This window comes from Eptatretus burgeri, chromosome 13, assembly GCF_056783735.1.
Source record: "Eptatretus burgeri isolate ZD-2024b chromosome 13, Ebu_testis_v1, whole genome shotgun sequence".
In the NCBI taxonomy this organism is placed as follows: domain Eukaryota; kingdom Metazoa; phylum Chordata; class Myxini; order Myxiniformes; family Myxinidae; genus Eptatretus; species Eptatretus burgeri.
Genome location: NC_140973.1, coordinates 75,404,876 through 75,428,877, shown reverse-complemented (window position 1 = coordinate 75,428,877; position 24,002 = coordinate 75,404,876). Strand labels below are relative to the sequence as shown.

The following is a 24,002-nucleotide window of genomic DNA, read 5'->3' as shown; positions in this document are numbered from 1 at the left end:
CCCTAAGATCCCAAGCCAGCCACCCTCACCGCTAAACCAAAACCAGGCTGACAAAATATTTTTGAAAAGGTAAAACCTTTTGGAATGGTGGAAAGCAAAATTGTATTTACTCGCGGGAAATCCTGCCCAACGGGTGAGAGTACTCTACTCAGCCCATCCTCACTGGGCAATGTGCTGCAGAATGTTTTTGGAAATGCACTTTATAATTTTTGAAATACATTTTATTGATCACAACATGTCGTACTCCATGCGAACGCATTCGAAGATTGCAACACACTCTTGTGACGTCAATTGTGATGACGTTTTCTGCTGACACGAACGGCACCAGTGGCAACAAAATATGTTCATTAAACACTTCATCATATATCATATTTAATTATTTTCATTCTTAACGGTTTGTCTCTGAGCCCATCTTGGCTGACCTTCGAAGACACAAAGAACAACGCTGGGAAAAACAGGCACACCCAATTGGTCAGTGCCATAACCAATCGACGAGTGAATATTGTTGACATAGCTACAGCCACACAACTTCTATTTATTGATAGTAGATACTAAAAAATTGAATTCAGCACAAATGTGTTGATGGATATGCCACCACCTGTGGTAGATGTCAACCCCCTGTTACGTTTTATCTCAAATCAAAGGACACATTAAAAATTAAAGTCACATGAGCGAGAGCACAAGAGAGAAAAGAGATAAGTAGAGGAGAAACAACCATCAGATACTTCTAATTCAAGTTATGGTCTGCAGAGTTAATCTGAAATGGCACATGGCAGTTGACCTATTGAACCCAAGATTGAATCAGTTCATCTTTGTCGTACAGTGCATACTTGTGCACTAAGTTTGGTTGAAATCCTTTCATGGTTCTAAAGTTATCGTGGTTACTAAAAAAGCCTGATAATTATCGATGCATGGACGGACAACTCAAAAACATTATACCTCCAGCCTTCGGAGGAATAAAAACTTTAATATAACCATCACAATGAAAATCTTCTATACAATGAAAAAAATCATTACAATGAAAATCACTTTCTCAAGGAATCCATACAATAAAGCAGGACTGTCTGTATGTCTATTTGTTTGTCCATCCACAAACTACTCCCTCAGTTTTGGGACGAGCCCCGCCAAACTTTCTGTGGAACCTTTTGGGGTCCCAGCGTGTCCTAAGGTGCATGGCAGAAACATTCACTAATTCGGTCACATCTCAATACAATTGAGATTTTGCATTTCCACGCAAATGACACCGATTTTTCTCCACGTGTAAACACATTCACAGCTTCGGCAATTTCTCAATGTAATTGAGATTCTCGGTTTCCACCCGTGAGATGCCGCAATTTTTCACGTGTAAACACATTTGCAGTTTCGCCATTGACTGATTATGGAAACATTACCCACCTTCTGGTGGGGTCAGCTGCAGTAAGTTTTTTGCCCAAGTTATTCATGAACTGGCTGTCCATGCCTAACGTTCGACTGTCTCGCTCAACAGTCAACTCATTAATCTCGCTTAAAGAGAAGAAGCTATTGTAAGTAATCGTTTGTGTGTGTTGCAGTGAGTCCACATGCAAGTAAACTTTCATAAACCGTATTTTTCGGTGTATAAACTGCGGCCGTGTATTCACGGCACTCGTTTTTCACCCTCAAAATAAATTAATATATTAATAATTTTATTTTCTGATCTCGATCTAAATACGTTTGAACATTAACTTTTTTTGTTCCGAGAAAAAGGAAGAAAAGGGATTCATACGGGTATGATACATATTTATTGTGGATTTGTGGTCCTGAAAAAGGGCCGTTTGGGTTTGATGAAGCTTTTCAGCTAAACCCGAGGAAATCCTCGTCAATGCTTTCCTCGTCGAAGACGGCATGCAAGTCCTTGTCCAAATCAGGGTAAAGGAAGTCCCCGTCACTGTCCACGTCGTTGTCATCATCATTTGCAGCTTCCTCCTCCCAAATGATGTTGTCCTCTGTGCCGTCCACGTTGTTGGAGATGCAGCATTTCAGAATTGCTCGCTTGTTGATGTCCGACGGTATCTCCTCCCACACCTTGACGATCCACCCGCAAATCATCGGAAGGTCGACCTTTTTCATCCGCCCAATGAACGCCGGTAGTCTCCCAATGAACATAATGCTCAGCCAACGTAGCGATGGTAGTAATGGTGAAAGTTCAACCAAGATGCATGTGGCCAATGCTCCTCGGAATCCGGGTCGAAAATCCCGGCGGGAAACACGTTACGAAATGTTGATTTTTCAACTGATGAAAATACCAAGTCCGGGAAATAGGAAAGGTTGTCTGTGGTGATTCCACCTAGATGCAGCTAATGTTCCTCGAAACCTGGGTTGAATACAAAGGCCTACAAAGTAGGAAAGTTCGTCTGGTCGACGTGAGTAATTCACAGGAAGCAAGTTAGGAACCGTTGAGAGAAACGAGGGAAAACAAAGAGAACCAGGAAGAACGAAGAGAATTAAAGGAAGCCAAAAAGAACCGAGCGGCACTGGTACTTCTTAAAGCTTCACCATCCCACGCAGCTCCTCGCTCTTGTGATTCTTCTTCTTCCTGTTAAATCTATTTCCTGCCCTCGTATAGAAAAGTACTCTGGGTTGATTGGTTGATCCTAGTTTTAAACCATGCCCCGCTATCCAGCATTTGCTCGCATAGCATCAGCATGTAAGGAATAAGCTTGGTGGATTAATTCTGCCTGCATCGGATGTTCATGTAGAAAATGATACATGTAAAAAGAATCACCCTTACAAGTCCCTTGTCTATCCACCCCTTCTGCTGCGCACGAACAATGACGCCGACTGGAAAGTTGTCTTTGTGTCGTGTCTTCCTCTTGAACACGGCATAAGAGGGAAGCTTGCCACGCAAGCTTATTTGAGGTAGGTGCTTTGTTATTGGACTCTATTGTGAATAATTATTTTGATGCGAGACCAGGTGTTCTTTTGTGTTTAATGGTGTTTTCAGAGCCACGAGGCTCTACATAAGCCATGCCCCTAAACTCCCAGTGTCTCTGGGTGTCACTTTATTTAATTTCCGCATACAGTTCATAAAATGCTGTACAAACTCTTAACCTGAACCGATTTTCAAAATTTAAAGGGTGGAATTGAGCTTAATAGCAGTTCTGACTGCTGCAAAAGTGTTCATTTGGAATACAATTGAAATTCAGCATTGATCATTTTTGAGACTGATATTCTATACCCGTATAATTAACCGCACCTGCAACTTTTACCTTTTTTGCCAATTAAAAAAAGTGCGGTTTATACACCGGAAAATATGGTAGTTCCCTCCCCTTTTGAACCTCTCCCCCCACTACTCCCCCCCCACCTCCGCTCCCCCTCCCCCCGCTCTCTTCTGCCCAATCCTGCATGAAAGGGCTGTCAAGACAAATACCCTGGTCAGGCTGTGCATTGTTATATGCTCTGTTGTGCTAACGGATGTTTTACTTTTCAAAGATAGAATGGCAGCAAACTTGGAAAAAAAAATTGCTTGTTTCTTAATCACAATGGACTTGATATGCGACACAAATATAAATCGGACATCGAAAAGGGTAAACGAGATGCTTGCAAAACAAATCGACTGATTGTGTTCGGAATATCTTTGAGCAATGGTTTAATATTTTAAACAATCTAAGTAAAAATATAATATTGATATGCATACATATATTAAAATAAAATTGTAAAAAAATCAAACAATGATTTCAGCAAACGCAAATTATTGCAAACCTTATTCTAAACTCCAGAGCACATTTTCACCTGGACCCTCAGGACACCCTCCAATGATTGCCTGGAAATTTTTAGCTTAGTCCCACTGAATGCTCAGCTGACGGCAGCTCATGTCCCAGAGGCGAGAAGCAGCTTGTTGGTCGTTGGCACAGCTTCCCACTGCAGTTGGGACGCAATCGCTGAAACACAAAATGCAGGATGTCAGCTCAAGGTGAAACCACCGTCAGGGTAGTGACCAGACTTTCCTGACAACTTGTCCGAGTAGCAAATCACTTAGGTGTCTAAAAACGGCAATTCAATATCTGGAAAATGCTCAATGTTCCAAGCAGATATCCCCAGTTCTGCTGAGATAAAGTAACGGCTTGGTAACGACAATTTTGCATTCTGTCCAACAAACCAAATCCCACATCCATCATTTAGCAATCAGCCCCAAGACCCAGGCAGCACCTGAAATACAGGCCTGAAACAGTGTTCAGCTCCTCTGCCACGGCACAGTGGATGCTTGTCTGGGCTCCCTGTTTGGAGTTCTTAAAAATGAAATACAGGAAGTATATACAAATCCTGGATGCACTGTTGTGGCGCGTCAACTTGGTTCGTACCACACCAGGGTGCAGCGAGTTGGCTGTAACTCCTGAACCTGCCAAGGATACACACATACATAGAGCAAACTCGCCCACAAATTTATCGAGCCAAACACCTGAAATAAATTCCCGAGACAGTGGCGAGTTCCGGTGCAACGGCGCAGAAGATGGTTGTCTGGGCGCCTTCTGCGGGGGTCTTAAGGCAAAAAGCTACGGAGGGCGCGAGAGTTTGGAAAATGGGAACATGTCGAATCATCTCCGTTTGTACAACGCCAGGGTGCAGACAATTTGCCGTCACATCAGAACCTGCCAGAGGGAAGGTGGTACGCACACAAACATGCATACCAATCATATGGGAACCAATTACAAAAATTTCTGAACTGCATACAGCCACCCGCACACACCAAAACTAACAGGCCAAATTAACATCACCATATTCAAATGACAGGTCACAAGAGTAGCTTCTCACTTGCCTCATCTTTCCCTGCAAGGTACAATGAAACACAAGTATTGTATCCTCATAGGTAATTGCATGCACACAAATGAAAGTGAGTTACTCACAACATTGATCCTCGTTTATCTCTACCTGATGTTGACGATTACCACTTTGAAAACAATAACCGTGAATCTTTTCTGTGGAGCACTTTTTTTTTTAAATCAGCGTGTTTCACACTTGACCTTCTCAACATTGCTGCCAATAAATTATACAACCTCATTCTCCAAATATCACAATTCCTACAACTCAATTTTTGAAGATCATTCAGCACCTAATGGGCTTGAACTCAACACTATGTAAAATAATCAATTGACTGACAAAACGTGTCAGGAAGGGCGTTTCATTCATGTAATAGTTTTGTCTGGAAAATAAGCGTAACTTCTTAATGATGTCAAAGGTGGCTTCATTACGTCATAATTGCATACGTCAAACGATTTATCCGTTCAGTTTGAAAATTTTTTAAGGGTCATCTAGGAAATTATATGGGAGGGAAAAAACAACAACAAAAAATTTATCAGTCAAGTTGTGCAGCAGCCATATTTTTTATGTTGGCAGAGGCATATCTGGTGACATCACGACGTCAAAGAGTGCCCTTTTAGTGACTTCCACCACTGAAGATGAAGGAGGTTATGTTTTCACCCCTTTCTGTCTGTCTGTGTGTGTGCAGGATACCTCAAAAAGTTGTGGATGGATCCGGATGAAATTTGGTGGACAGGTTGGGTTAGGTGTGTGACAAGGACGAAACAATTAGATTTTTGTGAAGATCCGGTCCAGATCCAGCTACTATAATTTTTAAGTGATTCGTCACCATTGAGAGGTAGGGCCAAAAACGATATGCAGCATGATATCTCAAAAAGTGGTGGACGGATTCGGACAAAACTTGGTAGACATGTTGAGTGTGTGACAAGGAAGAATCGATTAAATTTTGGTGAAGATCCAAATCCGGATCCGGACAAGAGATAGACGGCCAGGTGTTCCAATTTTTCATTTCATTTCGTGACCTGAAAATCGGGTGGGCGTCAAATTGGTATGATAATATGGAAAAAAAAATATGAAATAATGTTCATGACTTTTCACAAGTGAGATTCTTGTACGTTAGCCTGTAATATAATGTTGAAATTTAGAATTTTATTTCCAAAATCTCTGTTTAGCCTCGAACGCATTTTGATGTATTGACCAATGAGGATCGCGCAACGAACATTGTCTGGTTGCTAGTAAACAATATGGCGGTCTCCAGTAGCAGCGACGACGAGTGTTGGAGCGAGAAACGCTGTTATATGTGCATTTATCCGGCCAAAAGATCAAGTTTAATACCTTTTCCTGACAGAACATGGCCGCGATATTTGCAATTTGTTCTTTCGTGGCAGAATTTAGAAGGTGATCAAGCTGAAATTGCGAGAAATTTCGTGAAGAACCACGCTGACGAATTCGACGAACATGGCAACAGTACAGTACCAATACTGGCTATAGCTATACCGCAAGATGCAGCATTTCATCAAGTGTGTTATTCACGATTTACCGACAAACAACGAGCGAGCAGGGTGCAAAGCAGCATGAAAAAGAGAGAAGAAAATGCAGCCAATACTGGTAGGTTGAATAACTTGAATAATAAATCATGACAATGCTTCAAAACTTAGTTTGATTTTTTTTTTGTGAGGTATATTTAACGTAAACTTATTTTGTGTGTAGTCTTGAACGATTTTGAACTTGAAGGAACTGTCCAATATTTATGCAAGGAGGTATGAAACAAATACATTTTTAAAAGGAAGTCTGAGGAAGGGGGGAAGGAATCTAGTCCTGCTAACCATGACTCGAGGTCGAGACATCTTTTAACTGTACTGACATTTTCTTGATGGATCTCGAGTCCTCCATTATCAGTACACAGACATCCACTGTACATTTATTTTAAGAAGTGAAGAGTTCAAGCATCAAAAATAATACACATACCTCTTGTGTAATGATCTGAAAGATGCTGTAGATCTTCTCTACACAGTCTAGAAGCACCACAAGAGAGTGCATTTCAACATACCAAATTCAAGGGATGAAAAATTAGATTTTTTCTGAGTACAATTTTGCCAAGTCTGCCAGGCAATATTGAGGTGAACTGTCATGTTTATCTCAAACATCATGAGGTGTGAAGCAGTACGTGCTGTGGGATTATAATTATCCACGACCGCCTGCTAAACCCTCTTCACTGTTTCCCAGCTAAAGCATTGGAGCCCAAAAAAACCACCCATGTTTGGTGCTATTTCTTATTTGTGCAGCAGATATTAATACACTTCCCTGTAACTCAGCATACAGCTGAGTTACAGTTACTGGAACTAGGGGGTGAGGGGGGAATACCAAGTAAATGCCGCAACAATTATAATGTCTTTATTTTCTTAAAGTAGGTCCTGTATTTAGAAGGTACAAATTATTTTGTGTACAGTATTTGTACGTAGCCTGACAGATGTTGAATGGACTGTCCAATATTTATGCATGGGCCTAGGGGCCGAGGTGATACAAATAAATTAAAGAAAAAAGAAAATCTGAGGGGGAACCGAACATTATTTTTGGGCGTTTACCATGTTGACTTTGATGATAAGAATGATGATAAAGACTCCAGATCTGAAGCTGAGGAAGACTCTAATGCTGAAGAGGATGAAATAACTGCACTATTTGTTTGATGTTTTGGACAAGGTTCAAGATGACCAAGCCGAAGAGACAAATTGTGGCTATCTCGAGTCTTTAAAACAACATTTTTACTACTTTTTGGGGGTCTGAATTAATAAATATTGCTGCCAAGACCAATGTGAACATGACATCATATAGTTTGTGTTGTTTTTTACTGTGTAAATGGGTTTTTCAAATGTAACATACACCTGGTGTATATTGGTGTTTTGGGGCAGCGGTTCTCGGTAACGTACCACGATATCGCTTGTGAAAAAAATAGGATGTTTTGGGGGTCATAAGGCTTCATCCCACACCCTTCTTGCCCAATCCCTAGGTTCAGGTCATGAAATCAAAAAAACAAATAGATATCCACCCGATGGCCCACGGTCTAAGAATTATTTAATTTTTAAAGTCATTCTTCACCGTTGAGAGATGGGGCCAAAAACTATATATAGCATGATATTTCAAAAATGTAATGGGCCCGATATGTTCTCATGGATGAGGCATTGCGTGGCAGAGGTATGCACTCTATTGAGTGTCTTTGTAGGTTTTTTGTAGTCAAGGCACACCGAGAGCTAGTGCACTGAATGGATCAAGACGTAACAGACAAAAACAGGATGCAAAACACACATGCATGGGGTAGACAAGATGGTTGCAGAGGATGCATAGAGTGGACAAGATGAATACAAGCACTCTGTACGATGGAGGATTCCCAGTTGGCAGCTGGCTTTGGAGGCCAAATTAAAATGTGGTTTGCCTAAGAAAGATCATGGCTGATAGTGAGACCCAGGAGTTTGAATGACTGAATTTCCTCAAGAGGATTGTTAAGAAAGTAGATAGGAGGGTTTGCCAGACAGTCCTTTGAGGGGGAGAGGGAGAGAGGGAGAGAGGGAGAGGGGGGGGAGAGGGGAGAGGGGGAGAGGGGGAGAGGGGGAGAGGGGGAGAGGGGGAGAGGGGGAGAGGGGGAGAGGGGGAGAGGGGAGAGGGGAGAGGGGGGAGGAGAGGAGAGGAGAGGAGAGGAGAGGAGAGGAGAGGAGAGGAGAGGAGAGGAGAGGAGAGGAGAGGAGAGGAGAGGAGAGAGAGAGAGAAAAGAGAGGGAGAGAGGGGAAAGAGAGGGAGAGAGGGGAAAGAGAGGGAGAGAGGGGAAAGAGAGGAAAGAGAGGGGAAAGAGAGGAAAGAGAGGATTGTTGAGAAAGTAGATGGGGGGGGGGTTCTAAACGGTCCTTTGGAGAGACATCGTGAGAGTGTGAGATTTGTCAGGATTGAAAGACATATTCCAAGTGTTTGACCAGCTTGTGGTTTTCAGCCTGCCTGTCTGAAGGATGAAGGACATCACGGCAGAGGGTGGAGACATCAGCAAATACTGTAGATAAAGAGGATTTTCCAGTCAGAGAGATCATTTATGAAGATCAGGAATAGGACTGAGCCCAGAATACTGCCCTGGGGGCACTCCAGCCTTGACAGGGAGAGGCTATGAAATGATTCCATCGAGTGCCACACGTTGGCTTTGAGAATATAAGAAGTCAGTCAGCCATGTGTGGAGTTGGCCTTGAATTCCATAGGCAGAGAGTTTGGAGAGTAAGGCAAGATGACAGACTGTATCAAAAGCATGAGATATGTCCAGAGAGACAGCCCTGATCTCATGACTGATGTTAAGGGCCTCCACCCATTATTGGATGAGTAGAAGCAGCACGTCCAAGGTGGAGTGACCAGGTCTAAAACCAAATTGGTGATCTGAATGAGGTTGATGGAGAAAAGGTAGGATTCATATCAACTGCGATGATGGATTCCATGCCCTTGCCATTGATTGGAAGTAAGCTGATAAGTCTGTCGTTGAGTAGATCAGTTTTTGCACCTTTTATGTAATGCAGTGATGGTGAATTAACAAGCAGATGGAAGATGACCTCACGCAAATTACAGGGTGAAAGGGGCAGAGACGATGTGCAAGAGCAGCAGAGCAGGTTTTTAGGACATGTGAGCTGATGCCGGCCAGTCCAGTAGCAGAGTGAGAGTCGATGGTTGAAATAACCTTCTCCTCCACCTCATGTGCAAAATAAACAGAGTCCATGAGCAGTTAGGTGCGACAAGGAAGGAGGGTATGGAGAGTGAGAGGATTGGGGACACAACATTTGGAAGTATACACAGAATTGAGGTATTCAGTTTTCTCATGAGTGGAGTCAACTGTGGTGCCATTTGAAGAGGGAAGGGATGCTAGGTGAGCATACACTAGTGAGCATACAATTTATATTCCATGCGTTTAAGCAGCTTTTGATTTTTTCAAGGTCTGAAGAAAGGGAAAAGGATGCAGCCTACCTATCTGAAGAATGGGGGATGTCACAGCAGAGGGTGGAGTCAGCAGCAAATATATAAAGGAGATTTTCCAGAAAGTCAGAGATAATTGATGATTAATGAGCTTTTGCTTCGTTACAATTTACCAGAAAACGTCACGATGTCATGCATACCACTCACAGATGCAGCGCTGAAAATACACATTCAATGAGCAGATAATTGAAGACCATGGGGAATAAGGAACACCCACTGAAGATTTAAGATTTAAATAAAGACTGAAGAAGATTTAAGAACAGCCTGGTCGTGATCTTTGGCAACCTCTAAGGATTCTCAAAATCTGATACATCCATGCATTTAGATTTGTGACCTTTAGCAAAAAGTCAAAGAGTATCCCTTAAAAAAAATGGCACTTCATTTGGATTTGAGGTACGACAAAGTGTGTTGCCTCTGGCTTTCAAAATAAAAACCAATGCAAATTGCGATAATACAGGAAATATACAAAGACCAGGAAGAAAAGAATAATGTACAATTAGTCTGGGCCAAAATGACGATCAGATTTTCCACGTGCCACCTTGGAGAAGAAAAATCGCACCCATGTCCAAAGGAAGCAGTGAAGTTTGGCATTTTTAATATGAAATAGACAAAGCCTAGAAACGAACGAAACATGGTGGTTTAGAAAGGTTCTTCTTCGTTTTTGAAGGATTGACAGATGGAGGGACACCAAATATTGAAGCAGTTTCACCGCTTAAAAGGGTATCGTCATGACAGATCTGCTCCTTACCGTGGAGACGCCGTGCCAGCTCACGCGTAAACAGCACGTTGGCGAGCTTGCTCTGACAGTACGCGCTGTTTCCGTTGTAGCCTTTCTCGCTCTGCAAGTCATCAAAGTTTATGTGGCCCCATTTGTGCATGATTGAAGACACATTGACAATTCTTGCTGGTGCAGAGCGCTTTAAGAGGTCCAGCAGCAGGTATGTCAGTAGAAAATGACCTGCAATGGATATTTTTCCCCCATTTACACAATATAAATTATTTGTTTACAAAATATATCTGGAATACAACACAAGGCCTAGAAAGAACAGGAAAGCAACAAATAAGAGAGATGAGACCCAGGCAATGCTTTTTAGTTACTCAGCTTCTGTGTTCACAGAGTGAAATAAATAAATCAAGCACATATTTAAACAAAAGTAAGAAATTGATGAAAAACAAACAAACAAACAAAAAAAACATCAAGAGATATCAGTATTAATTTTATGATCAGCGTTAACTATTAAACAAGCTTCTCCAATACTAACTTAAACCTACCAAAATGGTTCACACCGATCTGCATCTCAAAACCATCCTCGGTCTTCCAGTAAGGACACGCCATCACCCCAGCATTGTTAATCAAGATGTGCAGTGCAGACTCCTCTGGAAATAAAATGTAATCACTTAGTCAAGTTGGTTAAATATAGAAAATATTAAGTCCAGAAAGACAACGTGCCCAATTTCCAGTGCGCAATCCAAATTTTTGGTGTTACATAGACCGACTTTGAAGACAGATAATTCCTTCAGCTTGGCAATGAGCAGCTGTCCATAAAGTACAAGGCCTTCTTTTGAAGCAACATGGAACTTGTTTTTCCACTGTGGACAGAACTTTCAGCACGATGGTGGAATCTAAGGCCTTGAGCATAACTGGGTATCCGCCGCTGTGAAGTAAAATGGCAAAACCTACTACTTACTCGCCGAACACCAGTTGGTAGATTATCAAACTCCGTTCACATTTGTGCCAACTTTTCTCATCCCACTGCTCTCTCTATCCTTGTGTCCTATTCCATCTCCACCAGGTAAACCAATGTTTATCTGACAATTGACTCTGAGAAACTTGTCCTCCCACACTGTGCTCCCTTATCATCCCAACTGACATGTCTCAGCGATCTTTTGTTCCTCTATTTGGAAAACTCCACTCAGTCATGCTTTCACCAGCACCTTGTGCCCAATCGTACATCCAACGAAGATACCTTTTATTCCGCATTACTCGTCATCCCTTCATGTTTGTCAGATAATTTTCATAGTCGGCTGTTCATCATCTTTAACGCAGCCAACAAAATAATAACTAGAGCAAAGTCTATGGTTTACCATCGCAATTCCCCATGCTTCCCACCGAAAGCAAAGTTGGAACATGGCAAAAGGTTCCACCAGGATTGACCCAATGTCAAATTTTGAGTTAAAAATAATTTTCCATTTTGACCCCTGTGACCCCAAGTCCCCACCCCATGGGGCATGAACCATAAGGCATCCAAAAAATTGTTAGGTATTTCATGCGTCCCCCAATGGTGATTGCATATACAAAGTTTCAATAGAATGTGTTTGTGCCCGTAATTGCATTTTTCGGTATTTGACCTTTTGACCGCATCCCAGGTGGCAGAGCTAAAAATGATAATGCTCTTGCACATTTGTGCCATGTGGTGATTATAACTACCATGTTTGGTACATGGGGCAAAGATGATCACTCAGTACCGTTAAGTAGGCCTGGGTTTGGCTTAACAGTAAAGGTGGCTGGCTTAAGATCTTAGGGTTCTGAGTTTGAGCCCCTGTCATGCCGTTGAAATAACATCAGGTGGATTGACTCAAACTGTCATCCTTCCAAGGTTGGCAAAATGAGTACAACCAGCTTACTGGGGTAATAAGACATCATTTGAGTACTATGTGGCGGTCCAGGACTACTCCTTAGCCAAATGAAACTACCTCGGAAGCCCGATGTGCCTCACGGAATTAGATGCAAACCAGCATCCATAGGCTGCACATGAGATAGCTTGTACTATACATAGTTTGTACATTTCCGCACAACCATTTAGGAGGAGATAGCATGATGGGCAGACAGACAGACAACCGATTACAATATCCCATATCCCCCCTTTAGCTTTATTATTTTTTTTAACAACATCTCCCATCAAAAAGCTGGGAATAAAAATGCTCTTTCGAAAGGTGGCAGGGAATGCATAGTTGGTGTTTTTTGAATAGTCAAGGCTAATGGAAGAGCCAGAACACAGAACGGATCAGGACACAACATAACAAAAGAAACAGCAGAAGGGGGATACGCCAACAGCAGGGCAGGGGAGAAAATAGACTGAGATGGACAAACAAGGGTTCAGATAACGATGAGGGGTAGGGGAGAACACAAGGGGTGGACAAGATGGATACAGAAGCAAAATTTTGGGAGGGGTGGGGGGTGGTTTCACAGGTGTCAAAAAGATCATTGTTTTGGATGGGGGATGATCTGAGATGGTGGTGAATAGCTGTCTTGAAGACCTGGAGGGAAGAATGACATTAAGGAGAGTGTGGAAGGTGGTTCCACAGGCAGGATAAAAGAGGAACCAATGAGTGGAGGTGAGCAGTGATTCTGCATTTTGGCAGTTTCACAAGGAGAGGGTTGCTGGTGGACCGCATGCATCCTGCAGATACCTAGGACAAAGCACAGAAAGGGCAGAGGTTGCAGGACCATAAAGGAGGCGGAAGAAGACAGAGACTATGGACTGAGCTTCATCGTGAGAGATTCCAATGATCTTGGAGATCTTGGTTTCCATGACGTCAAACTGAGCAAGATATGAGGAAGGAGAGCCAGCCCAGAGGAGAGAGCAGTACTCCATAAAGCTGCGCATGAGAACTTTTTAGGTGGATAGGAGCTCAGGTGTGCCAAGGAAGGACTTTTTATGACGGAGGATGCCCAGTCGGCATCTGGCTTTGGAGTCCGACTTTGAAATGAGGCTCGCCCAAGAGAGATCATGGCTGAGAGCGAGACCCAAGATCGGCCGTGGGCAGTCTGCCACTATCATTTCATTTCGTTCCGTGGAAGTGCGACTTGTCAAGCAGAGAATATGGATAAAATCGTATTTCCTGCTGTGTGTGTAAAGTTCTCCACGTGAACAAAGCCCAAGGATGAGCATTGGGTAGGAGTTACAAGCACTCATTTCTCCAGGTGTTAACACGTCAGTTGGCTGTAAGCAGCAGGGTAAATAGGCCAGCCGGTGCAGTAATAGCACTCCAAGCCAATCAGGAACCGTATTTTTGTAAACACGTGCACTACTTGTACTGCAATGGCAGCCCCCCCCCCCCCCCATGTCGGCGTGAGGAAATTCATGTCCGAAGCAAAATCCAATGTGAAGTCACCCTTATTAAAGCAGTGAATTTGAAGGATGTGGGTTTGGGGTGGATAAACGGGGTTAGAAAAGGTCGTGGTTTTGGATGGGGGAAGATAAGAGGTGGTGGTGAACAGCTGTTTTGAAGGCCTGGAGGGAAGGATGGAATTGAAGAGAGTGTGGGAGTTTATTCCAAAGGCGGGAGAAAATAGGAATGAAAGAGTGAAGGGTGAGCAGTGATATGTGATTTTTGTAGTTTTACCAGAAGGGGGTTGCTGGCGGACCTTGAGCGTCCTGTAGAAATATGGGGGGGGCATATCGCAGACAGAGCAGGGGGGGGGTGGGGGGCGAGACCGGAGAGGAGACAGTGGAACACAGAAAGACCACCGACGTGCCTGCGGTGAGAGAGCGAGAGACCCAAAGACTCAGCCTTACCGCGGGAGATACCAATGATCCTAAATACCTTGGTTTCCACAGCGTGAAGCCATGAAAGATGAGAGGCAGGAACACCAGCCCAAAGGGGAGAGCAGTACTCCATCAGGGTGCAGACGAAAGCTTTGTATGTGGTCAGGAGCTCAGGTGGGCCGAAGAAGGACTTTGCACAACGGAGGATTCCCAGTCGGCGACTGGCATTGAAGGCCAGGTTGGAAATGTGACTTTCCCAGGAAAGATCATGGCAGATAGTGAGACCCAAAGCTTGAATGAAAGGACTTCTTCCAGAGGATTGTTGAGAAAGTAGATGGGGGGGGGGGGGTTCTAAACGGTCCTTTGGAGAGATATCGTGAGAGTGTGAGATTTGTCAGGATTGAAAGACATGTTCCACGTGTTGGACCAGTTTGTGATTTTATCCAGATCTGCAGAGAGTGAAGAAGCTGCTGCTTGCCAGTCTGAGGGATGACAGATGGTATGGCAGAGGGTGGAGTCATCAGCAAATAGATAAAGATGATTTTCCAGAGTCAGAGACATCATTAATGAAGATTGGGAATAGGATGGGGCCCAGAACACTGCCTTGGGGTACTTGACAGGGAAAGGAGATGAACGGATTCATTTGAGGGAAACAAATTGGTGACACGAGTGGAAGAAGTCAGTAATCCAAGAGTGGAGTTGGCCTTGGATTCCATTGGCAGACAGTTTGGTGAGCAAGGTAGGATGCCAGACTGTATCAACAGCTTGATATATGTCCAGAGAGATGACCCTGATCTCATGACTGATATTGATGGCCTCCATCCATTGTTGGGAGAGTAGAAGCAGCATGTCCAAGATGGAGTGACCAAGTCTGAAACCGAATTGATGATCTGAGATGAGGCTGTTGGAGAAAAGGAATCATTTTATGTCAACTGTGATGATGAATTCCATGACCTTGCTGATGATTGGAAGAAAGCCAATTGGTCTGTCATTAAGGGGATCCATTTTTGCACCTTTTTATGTATTGCTAAGATGTTAGCTGATTTCTAAGCAGATGGAAGATGACCTACAGCAAATGTTAGGGTTAAAGTAGCAGACAGAAGAAGTGCAAGAGCAGCAGAATAGGTTTTTAGGACACGTGAGCTGAAGCTATCCAGTCCAGTTGCAGAGTCAGAGTCAGATTCAGAGTCGAGGATTGCCATAAACTTTTCCACTTTCTCAAATGCAAAAGACAGTCTCGGAGCTGACTAGAAAGTGTGGATACAGAGAGGGGGTTAGGGACAAGATTTTTAAGCAAACAAAGAGTTGAGGCATTCGAGCTTCTCATGAGCAGAGTCGGATGTGGTGCCATTTGAAGTGAGGGAAGGGGTGGAGGGGAGCATACACCAGAGACAGACTTGACAAGGTGCAAACAGGTTTTAGAGGTTGGAGACAAATTTGAAATATCATTCTTGAGATTGGACAGATGCTGTTTTGGGGCTCTCCTGAGAGTACACACACTTGTAGGGAGTTTTGTGGAATGATCGGAGGTTGCCTTCGAAGAGGAGAACGCAAGTTGTTTTTAGGCAACTGCCTCACCACAGGCATCAGAGTAGCATGGGTGGGAGGATGGGTAAGATATCTGAAGATGAGATGGGATGAATCTGTGCATAAGAGAGAGCAGGCTTGTGTGAAAGAATTTCTGGGCTGAATTCATATCAAGGGTGGTAAACATAGGAGACCAGTCCTGAACTGTGATGGCTGCTTGCAGTCATTGCAAGTTTGCCTGAGTAAAGTGCCAAACTCGCTGGCACTGAGGCTGTTCTCTGAGAATGGCCAGAGAGATGTTGACCCTCACAATGTTACAAATATAAATGTCATGATAAAGCTTAAGTTGGCAAGAAAAAAAGAAGTTGAATATCAAGTTTTAAGTAACAGGATTGAATGAACATTTCAAAGCCAAAAATTACTTTTTGTCAATCGATTTACCCAAACCTCCCCACAGTCAAACATGTAAAGCTACATATCATCGACCTGACGATGACCAAAATTTGGATACAACTTAACCATTTCAGTTTGGAAATAATGAAATCCAACACTTCTTCCCCGCTCTTTCACATAAAGACGGTAAGGGTGAACAATCACATTCAAAATACCTTTGTTGACTCGAGCAGCCAAGTTGCGAATGGACGTCGTGCTGGCCAGGTCCAGTTTGCACACGACCACATCAGTGTTACCCGTGTTGGCTGTGATCTCGGCTGCAACACTCTCTGCCTTGTTCATGTCACGACACGCGAGGATAACTCGTGCACCTGCGGGGCAGCACAGCTGCTCGTGTTCCTCCTACTCAACCCAGATCGTGTATCCTCATTCACAATGGCTCTGTACAAGCACTGGCAAAGGGATGCCCTGAACGATACAAATACTGCAAATGCAGCATCGTGGCTATTAGTGCTTTCTGAAAAATTCACACAAACTTACGAATGCTGGTGCAATGACTTGATAGCATCTTTCTTGCAATCTTAAACGTCAAGGACAAAACATCAACGAATAAACATATATGTTCTGATTAACTTCATGCCTGGTGTTGGCTCAGTGGTTAGGGTGGCGGCTTGGGATCCGAGGGCCCTGAGTTCAAGCCTCGTTGCCCGCTGAATTAATTCACCAGGGGGTTGACTCAGCCTGCCATCCTTCCAAGGTCGGCAAAATGAGTACCAGCTTGCTGGGATGACCGAGTCATTCAAGTATCCTGCGTCAGAGTGGTGACCTGTCCAGGATTGTGCCCAATAGCCAAGGAGACTGCTTCGGCAGCACCAATGCTCTGTGCAGAGTATGGTCCCAATGGACTGGACTGATTAACTTTGCTCAGAAAGAGAAATAGTTTTAGAGCCCGAAAAGACATGTTGGGCATTCAGGATATTTTGGAGGAAGCTTACTTGCCTTTCGGCTTCCTAGTCCGGGTTCGTTCCCCAGCCCAACTATAAAATGTCAGACTGATGCAAGGAGGGTGTTCCATCATCGATTACACAATTTTTCGGATGGCACATTAAGATAGTAATCTTATCTGCTCTCATTTGCTGGTGAACATTAAATATCCCACAATGCTTTTCATTAACGAGTAGGTCATCGTGTGCTGATACCCAAGCAAAATCCCAAATTTATACACAGGTTGAGAGTAGCCTTGGCAACACCCTGCAATGGAATTGCAACCTCTCCAGGGACAAATTCTCAGCCAGTCACGAATGGCTGCTCCGATCAGTTGTGAGTGCTACAATGCCCCCCAAAACATGCATGGAAGTCACAACAGCACCAACAAAGCAGCCATGACAGTGAAACAATAACCAAGCAGCTGTCAGCCAATTGGAGTCCACAATAAGAATGGGTCACGAAATGATGGTGTTAAACGCATGGAACTTAAACTTTATCGGCTCATTTTTAGCTTGTCCACAATGGAGTCGAGATGAGCTGTTAAATCCATAACAACGTCCTTCAGTCGGTCCTTCCTTCCAGCAATGACATTTTTTTGTTTTTTTCCAGACTCCTCCGAGGTGGCTTAACGCAACATTATGATTCATGACATCGATGTGCAAAAAACGAATGAAGCCCTTTTAAAATTCCCATCCAGGTGGTGAGATAATTAACTCAAAATGTAATCGCTGTTTGTAGGTCCATCACACATCACGAGATTCCGTCATCTCATGAGATTGTGAATTCAATAAAAAAAATGAAGTTTTATCATCGTTTAATTTAAACCTCTTCATTTAACCTTTCAATGTAATGTGATCAAATGATTAAAATTTAATTAAAACAAATTAAATTTTAAACCAATATTGTCAGAAATGCGCTCTTGCTTTGAATAACGGGAAAGAAAGAGGGAGGAGAGGACAGAGAGTTGAGGTGGAGGAGAGGAGTGGTAGAGAGGGGACAGTTATTTCAGTCCTCTTAGTCCTTTTAAGACCCTTTTGACACTTTGCACCCTTTAATACCCCATGGGCCCCTTTAGACCCCAACTACTATTGGAATGTACCTTTGGCCCTTTAGACCCCATAGATCCTTTCTGACCCCTTCAACACTTGACACCCTCGACCCATGTGACTGCTTTGACCCTTTAAACCACTTAGACTTTTGAAGACCTTTTAAAGACCCTTTAGACATTTACATCCTTTAGACCCCTTTACACCTTATTGACATATTAGACCGAAAATACTATTGGAACGTACCCTTTAGACTTTTAAACCACTTAAACCCCACAGACCTTGAGACCCCTTACACCTGTATACTATTTGACCATTAGCTTGTTTAGAGCCCTTTAGACCTTTTAAGACCCTTCCAACGCTCTAGAGCCTATAAACCCCTAAATAGATCCTTTAGAACCCTAACTGGTTTGGAATGTACCCTTTAGACCCCTGAGATCCCATAGATCCTTTCGAGAATCAATTACCCTTTAAACCCTGATAGACCCTTTCGACCTGCAGACCCTTTCAGTTATTTTAAGATCCTTTCAACACTTTAGACCCCTACACCCTTCAGAGTTTAAATGTCTTAGACGCTTTACATCCCTTTAAGGTCTAAAAAGGTTTTAGGGCCCTTTCACTGGACAAAAACGAATGGAATGTTTTTTCATGAATTCAGGATCCGCTCATCCTACATAGTTTTCACCGAGTGAATACAGTTGTGTTTTCAGACATTTCAGCCCACATGGGCCCATACTTTTCCATCAAATCAAACTGAAAATCAACTTTATCACCTAATGCACCTGAACTATAACCGCCCTCCACCAGAAGACGAGTGTCTGTTATATTTGGGACTACTAACGATATTTTACAGTGGCATTAAAGAACACTGTATATACGCCAATGAACCATCTGCATGAGTTTGTTCAAACGCTAATTATGTATTCCACACCCAGTGTTCGCTCACACCAATGAATGGTAGAACATAAATTACAAGTGATGAGAAAAGATCACAAGTAAAACAGCACGCACCACGCCTGGCCAGATCCCATGCAGTCTCTTTGCCTATGCCGGTGTTTGCGCCGGTGATGAGGGCAGTCTTGCCATCCAAGCGCGCAGAAGATGTGCAAACACCACCGGCAACGTACCGCCTGTAATGGCAGGGGACACGTGCTAATTTTGGCACAACATCCAACAACAATAGCAGATATTTGGATTGAAATAAAATTAAAAATATTTAAAATTTGTGTTAAACTTACGTTTAATATTCAATTAACCTTCGTCAAAATTATAGCTCAATCATCGTTAGATTTAACCAAGTTGTGCACAGTTGCCTGTTTGTTACCTTTTGTAACCCCTTAACTTTTGAATGTTTTGCTTTTTCCTTCTACTCCATGAGTGTCCACTTTGTATTTTCCTCTCATATTTGCAATACTACTGGTCCTAAAACTTTTCTATCATAAACAATTTCCTTTGAAAATAATTATCTAAGTTTACCAAGCCCATTGAAAAGAGATATATAAAACATTTTCATTACATTCCTTCAACCTCAGGAGCTTTTTTTGAACTTTTGATGTCCAACCTCCTTCACCCGAAATATCTGATGAGCAACAAGTGGTCAGAATTTCACAGCCAATGGACGCCACCGTACCATCACGCTCATCCAATCGGAGCCTATCCTTCTCAGTCACACGGTGTCACAACTCGCCCTCTGGGTGGAGTCCAAATGTAACAAGTGAGTTGCAAAACTATAGGCTGGTCTTGTTTCAACTGAAAGAACTGTGTGTGTACTTAGCACTCTTTGGAAATAGTTCTCTTGCACGTTCATGTGAGAAATGATTGCTCCGATCTTTGTTTTGTGTCCAAAGTCAAGGCTCATGGAGGAGCTAGAGCACAGAACGATTCAGAACATAACAAAAGAACAACATCGTGAAAAGGGGAGGGGGGGACACACCAACATAGAGGGATACTTGGAAGAAGAATGGGCTTACTTCCAATCATCAGCAAGGTCATGTAATCCATCATCGCAGTTGATATAAAAAGCTTCCTTTTCTTCAACAAACTCATCTCAGATCACCAATTTGGATTCAGACCAGGTCACTCCACCTTGGACATGCTGCTTCTACTCACCGAACAATGGATGGAGGCTGTTTATTGGAATCTCCGGCGATGAAGCTGAGTCGATGAAATTATCACTTTAAAGACATTAAAGACAAGTCGGTGGTCTCTCTTTCTTCTACCACCTCCTTTCTGGTTTTGCTCCCTTTGCTCTTTCCATGCTTTGTCCCCCATCTCCCAGGTTTCTGCAGGGATCCAACATCAACACCTTTGTGGTGAACCTACCGAAATCCAGGATCACTGCTCACCTGCACTCATTTGTTCCTCTTTTTTTTTCCTGCCTGTGGAATCAACTTCTGCATCCTCGTCAATCTCATTCATCCCTCCTGGTCTTTAAGGCAGCTGTTCCCCACCATCTCAGATCGCCCCCAATCCAACAATGATCTTTTCCAGCCTCGTTTAACACACCATAATCCCTCGTCCTCCCAATTTTCCAGTTTTCCCTCCTTGGAGTTTCCTTCTGCATCCATCTTGTCCACCCCATGCATGCATGTTTTACGTCTTCGTTTTTTTTTTTGTCCGTTACGTTCTGATCCATTCAGTGCACACGAGCAAAGTGCAGTCTGGCACAATGTCACAGGTTAGCATCATCCCTGAAGATTAAGAGTGAACAAACTGGGTTTTTAAACCAACAATCCGACAGCAACATGATAATTCTGAGTTTCACGAACAAATCGTTCAAGCTGCTGCCTTCAGCTGGATTTGAACCTGGATCCACCTCGCAGTCTGATGTCCCTACCACTCGATCAGTTTTTTCATACTCATTGCGCAATTTGACAGAGATTTTCACAATTTAACACACAGAGACAACTTTTCCGCTTTATCGACACACTTCAGTGTGTGTTTGAAAGGGAGGGAAAATGCTGCACAGGTGGAAAATGCAAGCAGGTGTTTGTAGGTGGATAAAATACTTCCAAAAAAAACAGTAATTGCATAAATCGCATTGACAGAATTTTTTAAGCTGATCCTGAAATACTAAAATCCATTAGGGTTGAGACCAATCCATAGCACAGCAGGTGCAAAAAAGACTTGCTGAGCATCAATTTGCTAAATTTACAGGTGAGGTGCATCAAAGTACCAAAGGGGTGGGGAAAAACTTCATTAAATTATTAATGTTTAAAAAATAATAATAATGATCTCAACTGACAGTTGAACACTGTGTGAACACTACGTATGAGCTAGTTAACCAAAGCAAGGATAATTTCTGCAAGAAGTTCACTTGAGAAGGTAACCTAGAGAGCAAAATTGGCCCAATACGAAACTTGGAAGAGCAGAAAATAAACAAGCCGTCACAGACAGGTACTTGCAAAATCAGAAATCAGTCGCTGCGACCTTGCCCTTTGTACCTCAAAAACAAAGGGCTTCTAATTTTTGATTTGTGAATCATTTCAGCGACCCAACGTGCAAATTCTGTTCATATTTCAAATCAATCGGATGAAAATTGACGATTATATGTGAACTTGACCTCTTGAAAGAGAATAGGCTTCTAACTTTTGACTAGCTCTACCACGCGGTTAAGTTTCGTGAAGCTCGGTCTCGAATCGCGACCTGTAGCTTAAATGACATACACCCAAACAGCCAGACAGACCAGATCAAGCAACATACTTGCAAATCTTTGATTTTACAAGTAATAAAAGAGTAAAACATCTGTACACGACGTTTTGCCTCTGACCGTGACAAACATCCCACAAGGTGATGGCACGCACAGTCATGTTCCTTCAGCCTCCAAACTCTGACAAATAGGTTCATCTTTAAGGCGCTGATTGTTGATCGATCAATCGATTCCCAATGGAACTTGTGATGGCAGATCAATAGTGTACGAGACGCAATAGGCGAGTGTCGTTGACTACGAACCGTATCACGATGGTGAAGCACAGAGTTAGTTGTTCGGCCTCCAGGGGCATCAAACTGCTCAAGGCTAATGGTGAACGGTTCCATAGTTGAGATGTACCCAAGACAGGTCGCTTGTTCACTGCAGGATGCTGCTTTGAACCAGGAGAGGAATTCCAAATTGAGCTCGGGTACCGGCACAATGGTGTACTACTTTTGAAAGGCACCACGGGATCTTTAACAGCCACGGGCAAATGTTTGCGGACGTCCGGATATGGGATGGCATGATATCCCCGACATAGCCTGGTGTTGGCTCAGTGTTTGGGGTGGCGGCTTGGGATCCTCGGGTCCTGAGTTCAAGCCCCGTCGGCCGCTGAATTAATACACCAGGGGGTTGACTCAGCCTGTCATCCTTCCGAGGTCGGCGAAACGAGTACCAGTTCCAGTGTGTGTACTGGAAGAGGGGCACTGCATCAGCTTCACAGTTGCGCTTCAAGAAATGATAGCTAAGCTGCCATACGACCACCATGTCCCCCGACGAAGAACGGCGAACTCAACAACGAAGCATCCTGCCTGAAAAACACCAGGGTGGCAGTTTACAGTCGGGTCGGGAATCGAACCTTCACCATGGTAACACACACACACAGCTCAAAGGGGGAAATTCACTTTCTCCAAGCTGTCCTGTCAGCCCGGGAAACGGTGGTGGCAAAAAGCACCTGAAAGTTTAATTAACAAACGCAAAGAAAACGCCGATGATATGATCGACTTGGATGAACCGCGGTGCTGAAGAAGCCATGAGATCTCTTAAAATCGACCCGGGGAGGACGTGGACCCGTGATGGCCATTCGGACGGAGAAGTTGGGAACTCACCCTGAAGGGGTCCACAAACCCAGGGAAGATTCAAATGGACAATTCCGCCGAGTACGGATAGGCGGTACCCACGGACCGGACGAGGTTATTCCCCTTCAAGCCTACCTAATGGCGGGCAGGAGGAGCCAAACGAGTCCTCCGAGCGTCGAGAGCCCGAGCAGAACGAGCAAGAGCGCCATGAAGAGCAGCTTCAGCACCGAGAGCAGCACGCCAATCCGACTACAGTGCGCATGCGCAGACTAAACTCGGCTTACCACAACTCACTCCCTCATTCGTTCTTTAACTCATTCTTTTCACCTGACAGGATTTACTCGGCGCATGCGCAGACTAAACTGGGCATACCAAAACTCACTCCCTCACTTGTTCTTTAACTCATTCCTTTTCACCTGACAGGATTTACTCGGCGCATGCGCAGACTAAACTGGGCATACCAAAACGCACTCCCTCATTCGTTCTTTTACTCATTCCTTTTCACCTGACAGGCTTTACTCGGCGCATGCGCAGACGAAACTGGGCATACCAAAACTCACTCCCTCACTCGTTCTTTAACTCATTCCTTTTCACCTGACAGGATTTACTTGGCGCATGCGCAGACGAAACTCGGCATACCAAAACTCACTCCCTCATTCGTTCTTTAACTCATTCCTTTTCACCTGACAGGCTTTACTCGGCGCATGCACAGACTAAACTCGGCATACCAAAACTCACTCCCTTATTCGTTCTTTTACTCATTCCTTTTCACCTGACAGGATTTACTCGGCGCATGCGCAGACGAAACTGGGCATACCAAAACTCACTCCCTCACTCGTTCTTTAACTCATTCCTTTTCACCTGACAGGATTTACTTGGCGCATGCGCAGACGAAACTCGGCATACCAAAACTCACTCCCTCATTCGTTCTTTAACTCATTCCTTTTCACCTGACAGGCTTTACTCGGCGCATGCACAGACTAAACTCGGCATACCAAAACTCACTCCCTTATTCGTTCTT

The 24,002-nt window shown here is 43.6% G+C and overlaps 1 protein-coding gene across 4 annotated transcripts; it reads right to left on the bottom strand.

Annotated features, from left to right (window-relative positions):
- Positions 1 to 603: 603 nt before the first annotated feature.
- On the bottom strand, positions 604 to 23,285 carry LOC147014818 (retinol dehydrogenase 12-like). Of its 4 annotated transcripts, XM_085853121.1 has the most exons (8): positions 23,117 to 23,222; positions 22,166 to 22,714; positions 19,226 to 19,344; positions 16,397 to 16,552; positions 11,044 to 11,148; positions 10,520 to 10,729; positions 4,418 to 4,607; positions 604 to 3,899 (listed from the first exon to the last, which is right to left on the bottom strand). In XM_085853121.1, exons 2-8 carry the CDS (start codon positions 22,213 to 22,215, stop codon positions 3,797 to 3,799), a joined length of 933 nt encoding a protein of 310 aa, XP_085709247.1. In that variant the 5' UTR covers positions 22,216 to 22,714; positions 23,117 to 23,222; the 3' UTR covers positions 604 to 3,796. The 4 variants fall into 4 exon arrangements, with proteins under 4 accessions (XP_085709247.1, XP_085709246.1, XP_085709245.1 ...); XM_085853120.1 differs by lacking the exons at positions 4,418 to 4,607; positions 22,166 to 22,714 and adding an exon at positions 4,168 to 4,357 and having other exon boundaries at positions 23,117 to 23,285; XM_085853119.1 differs by lacking the exon at positions 22,166 to 22,714 and having other exon boundaries at positions 23,117 to 23,284.
- Between the last annotated feature and the right edge of the window lie 717 nt (positions 23,286 to 24,002).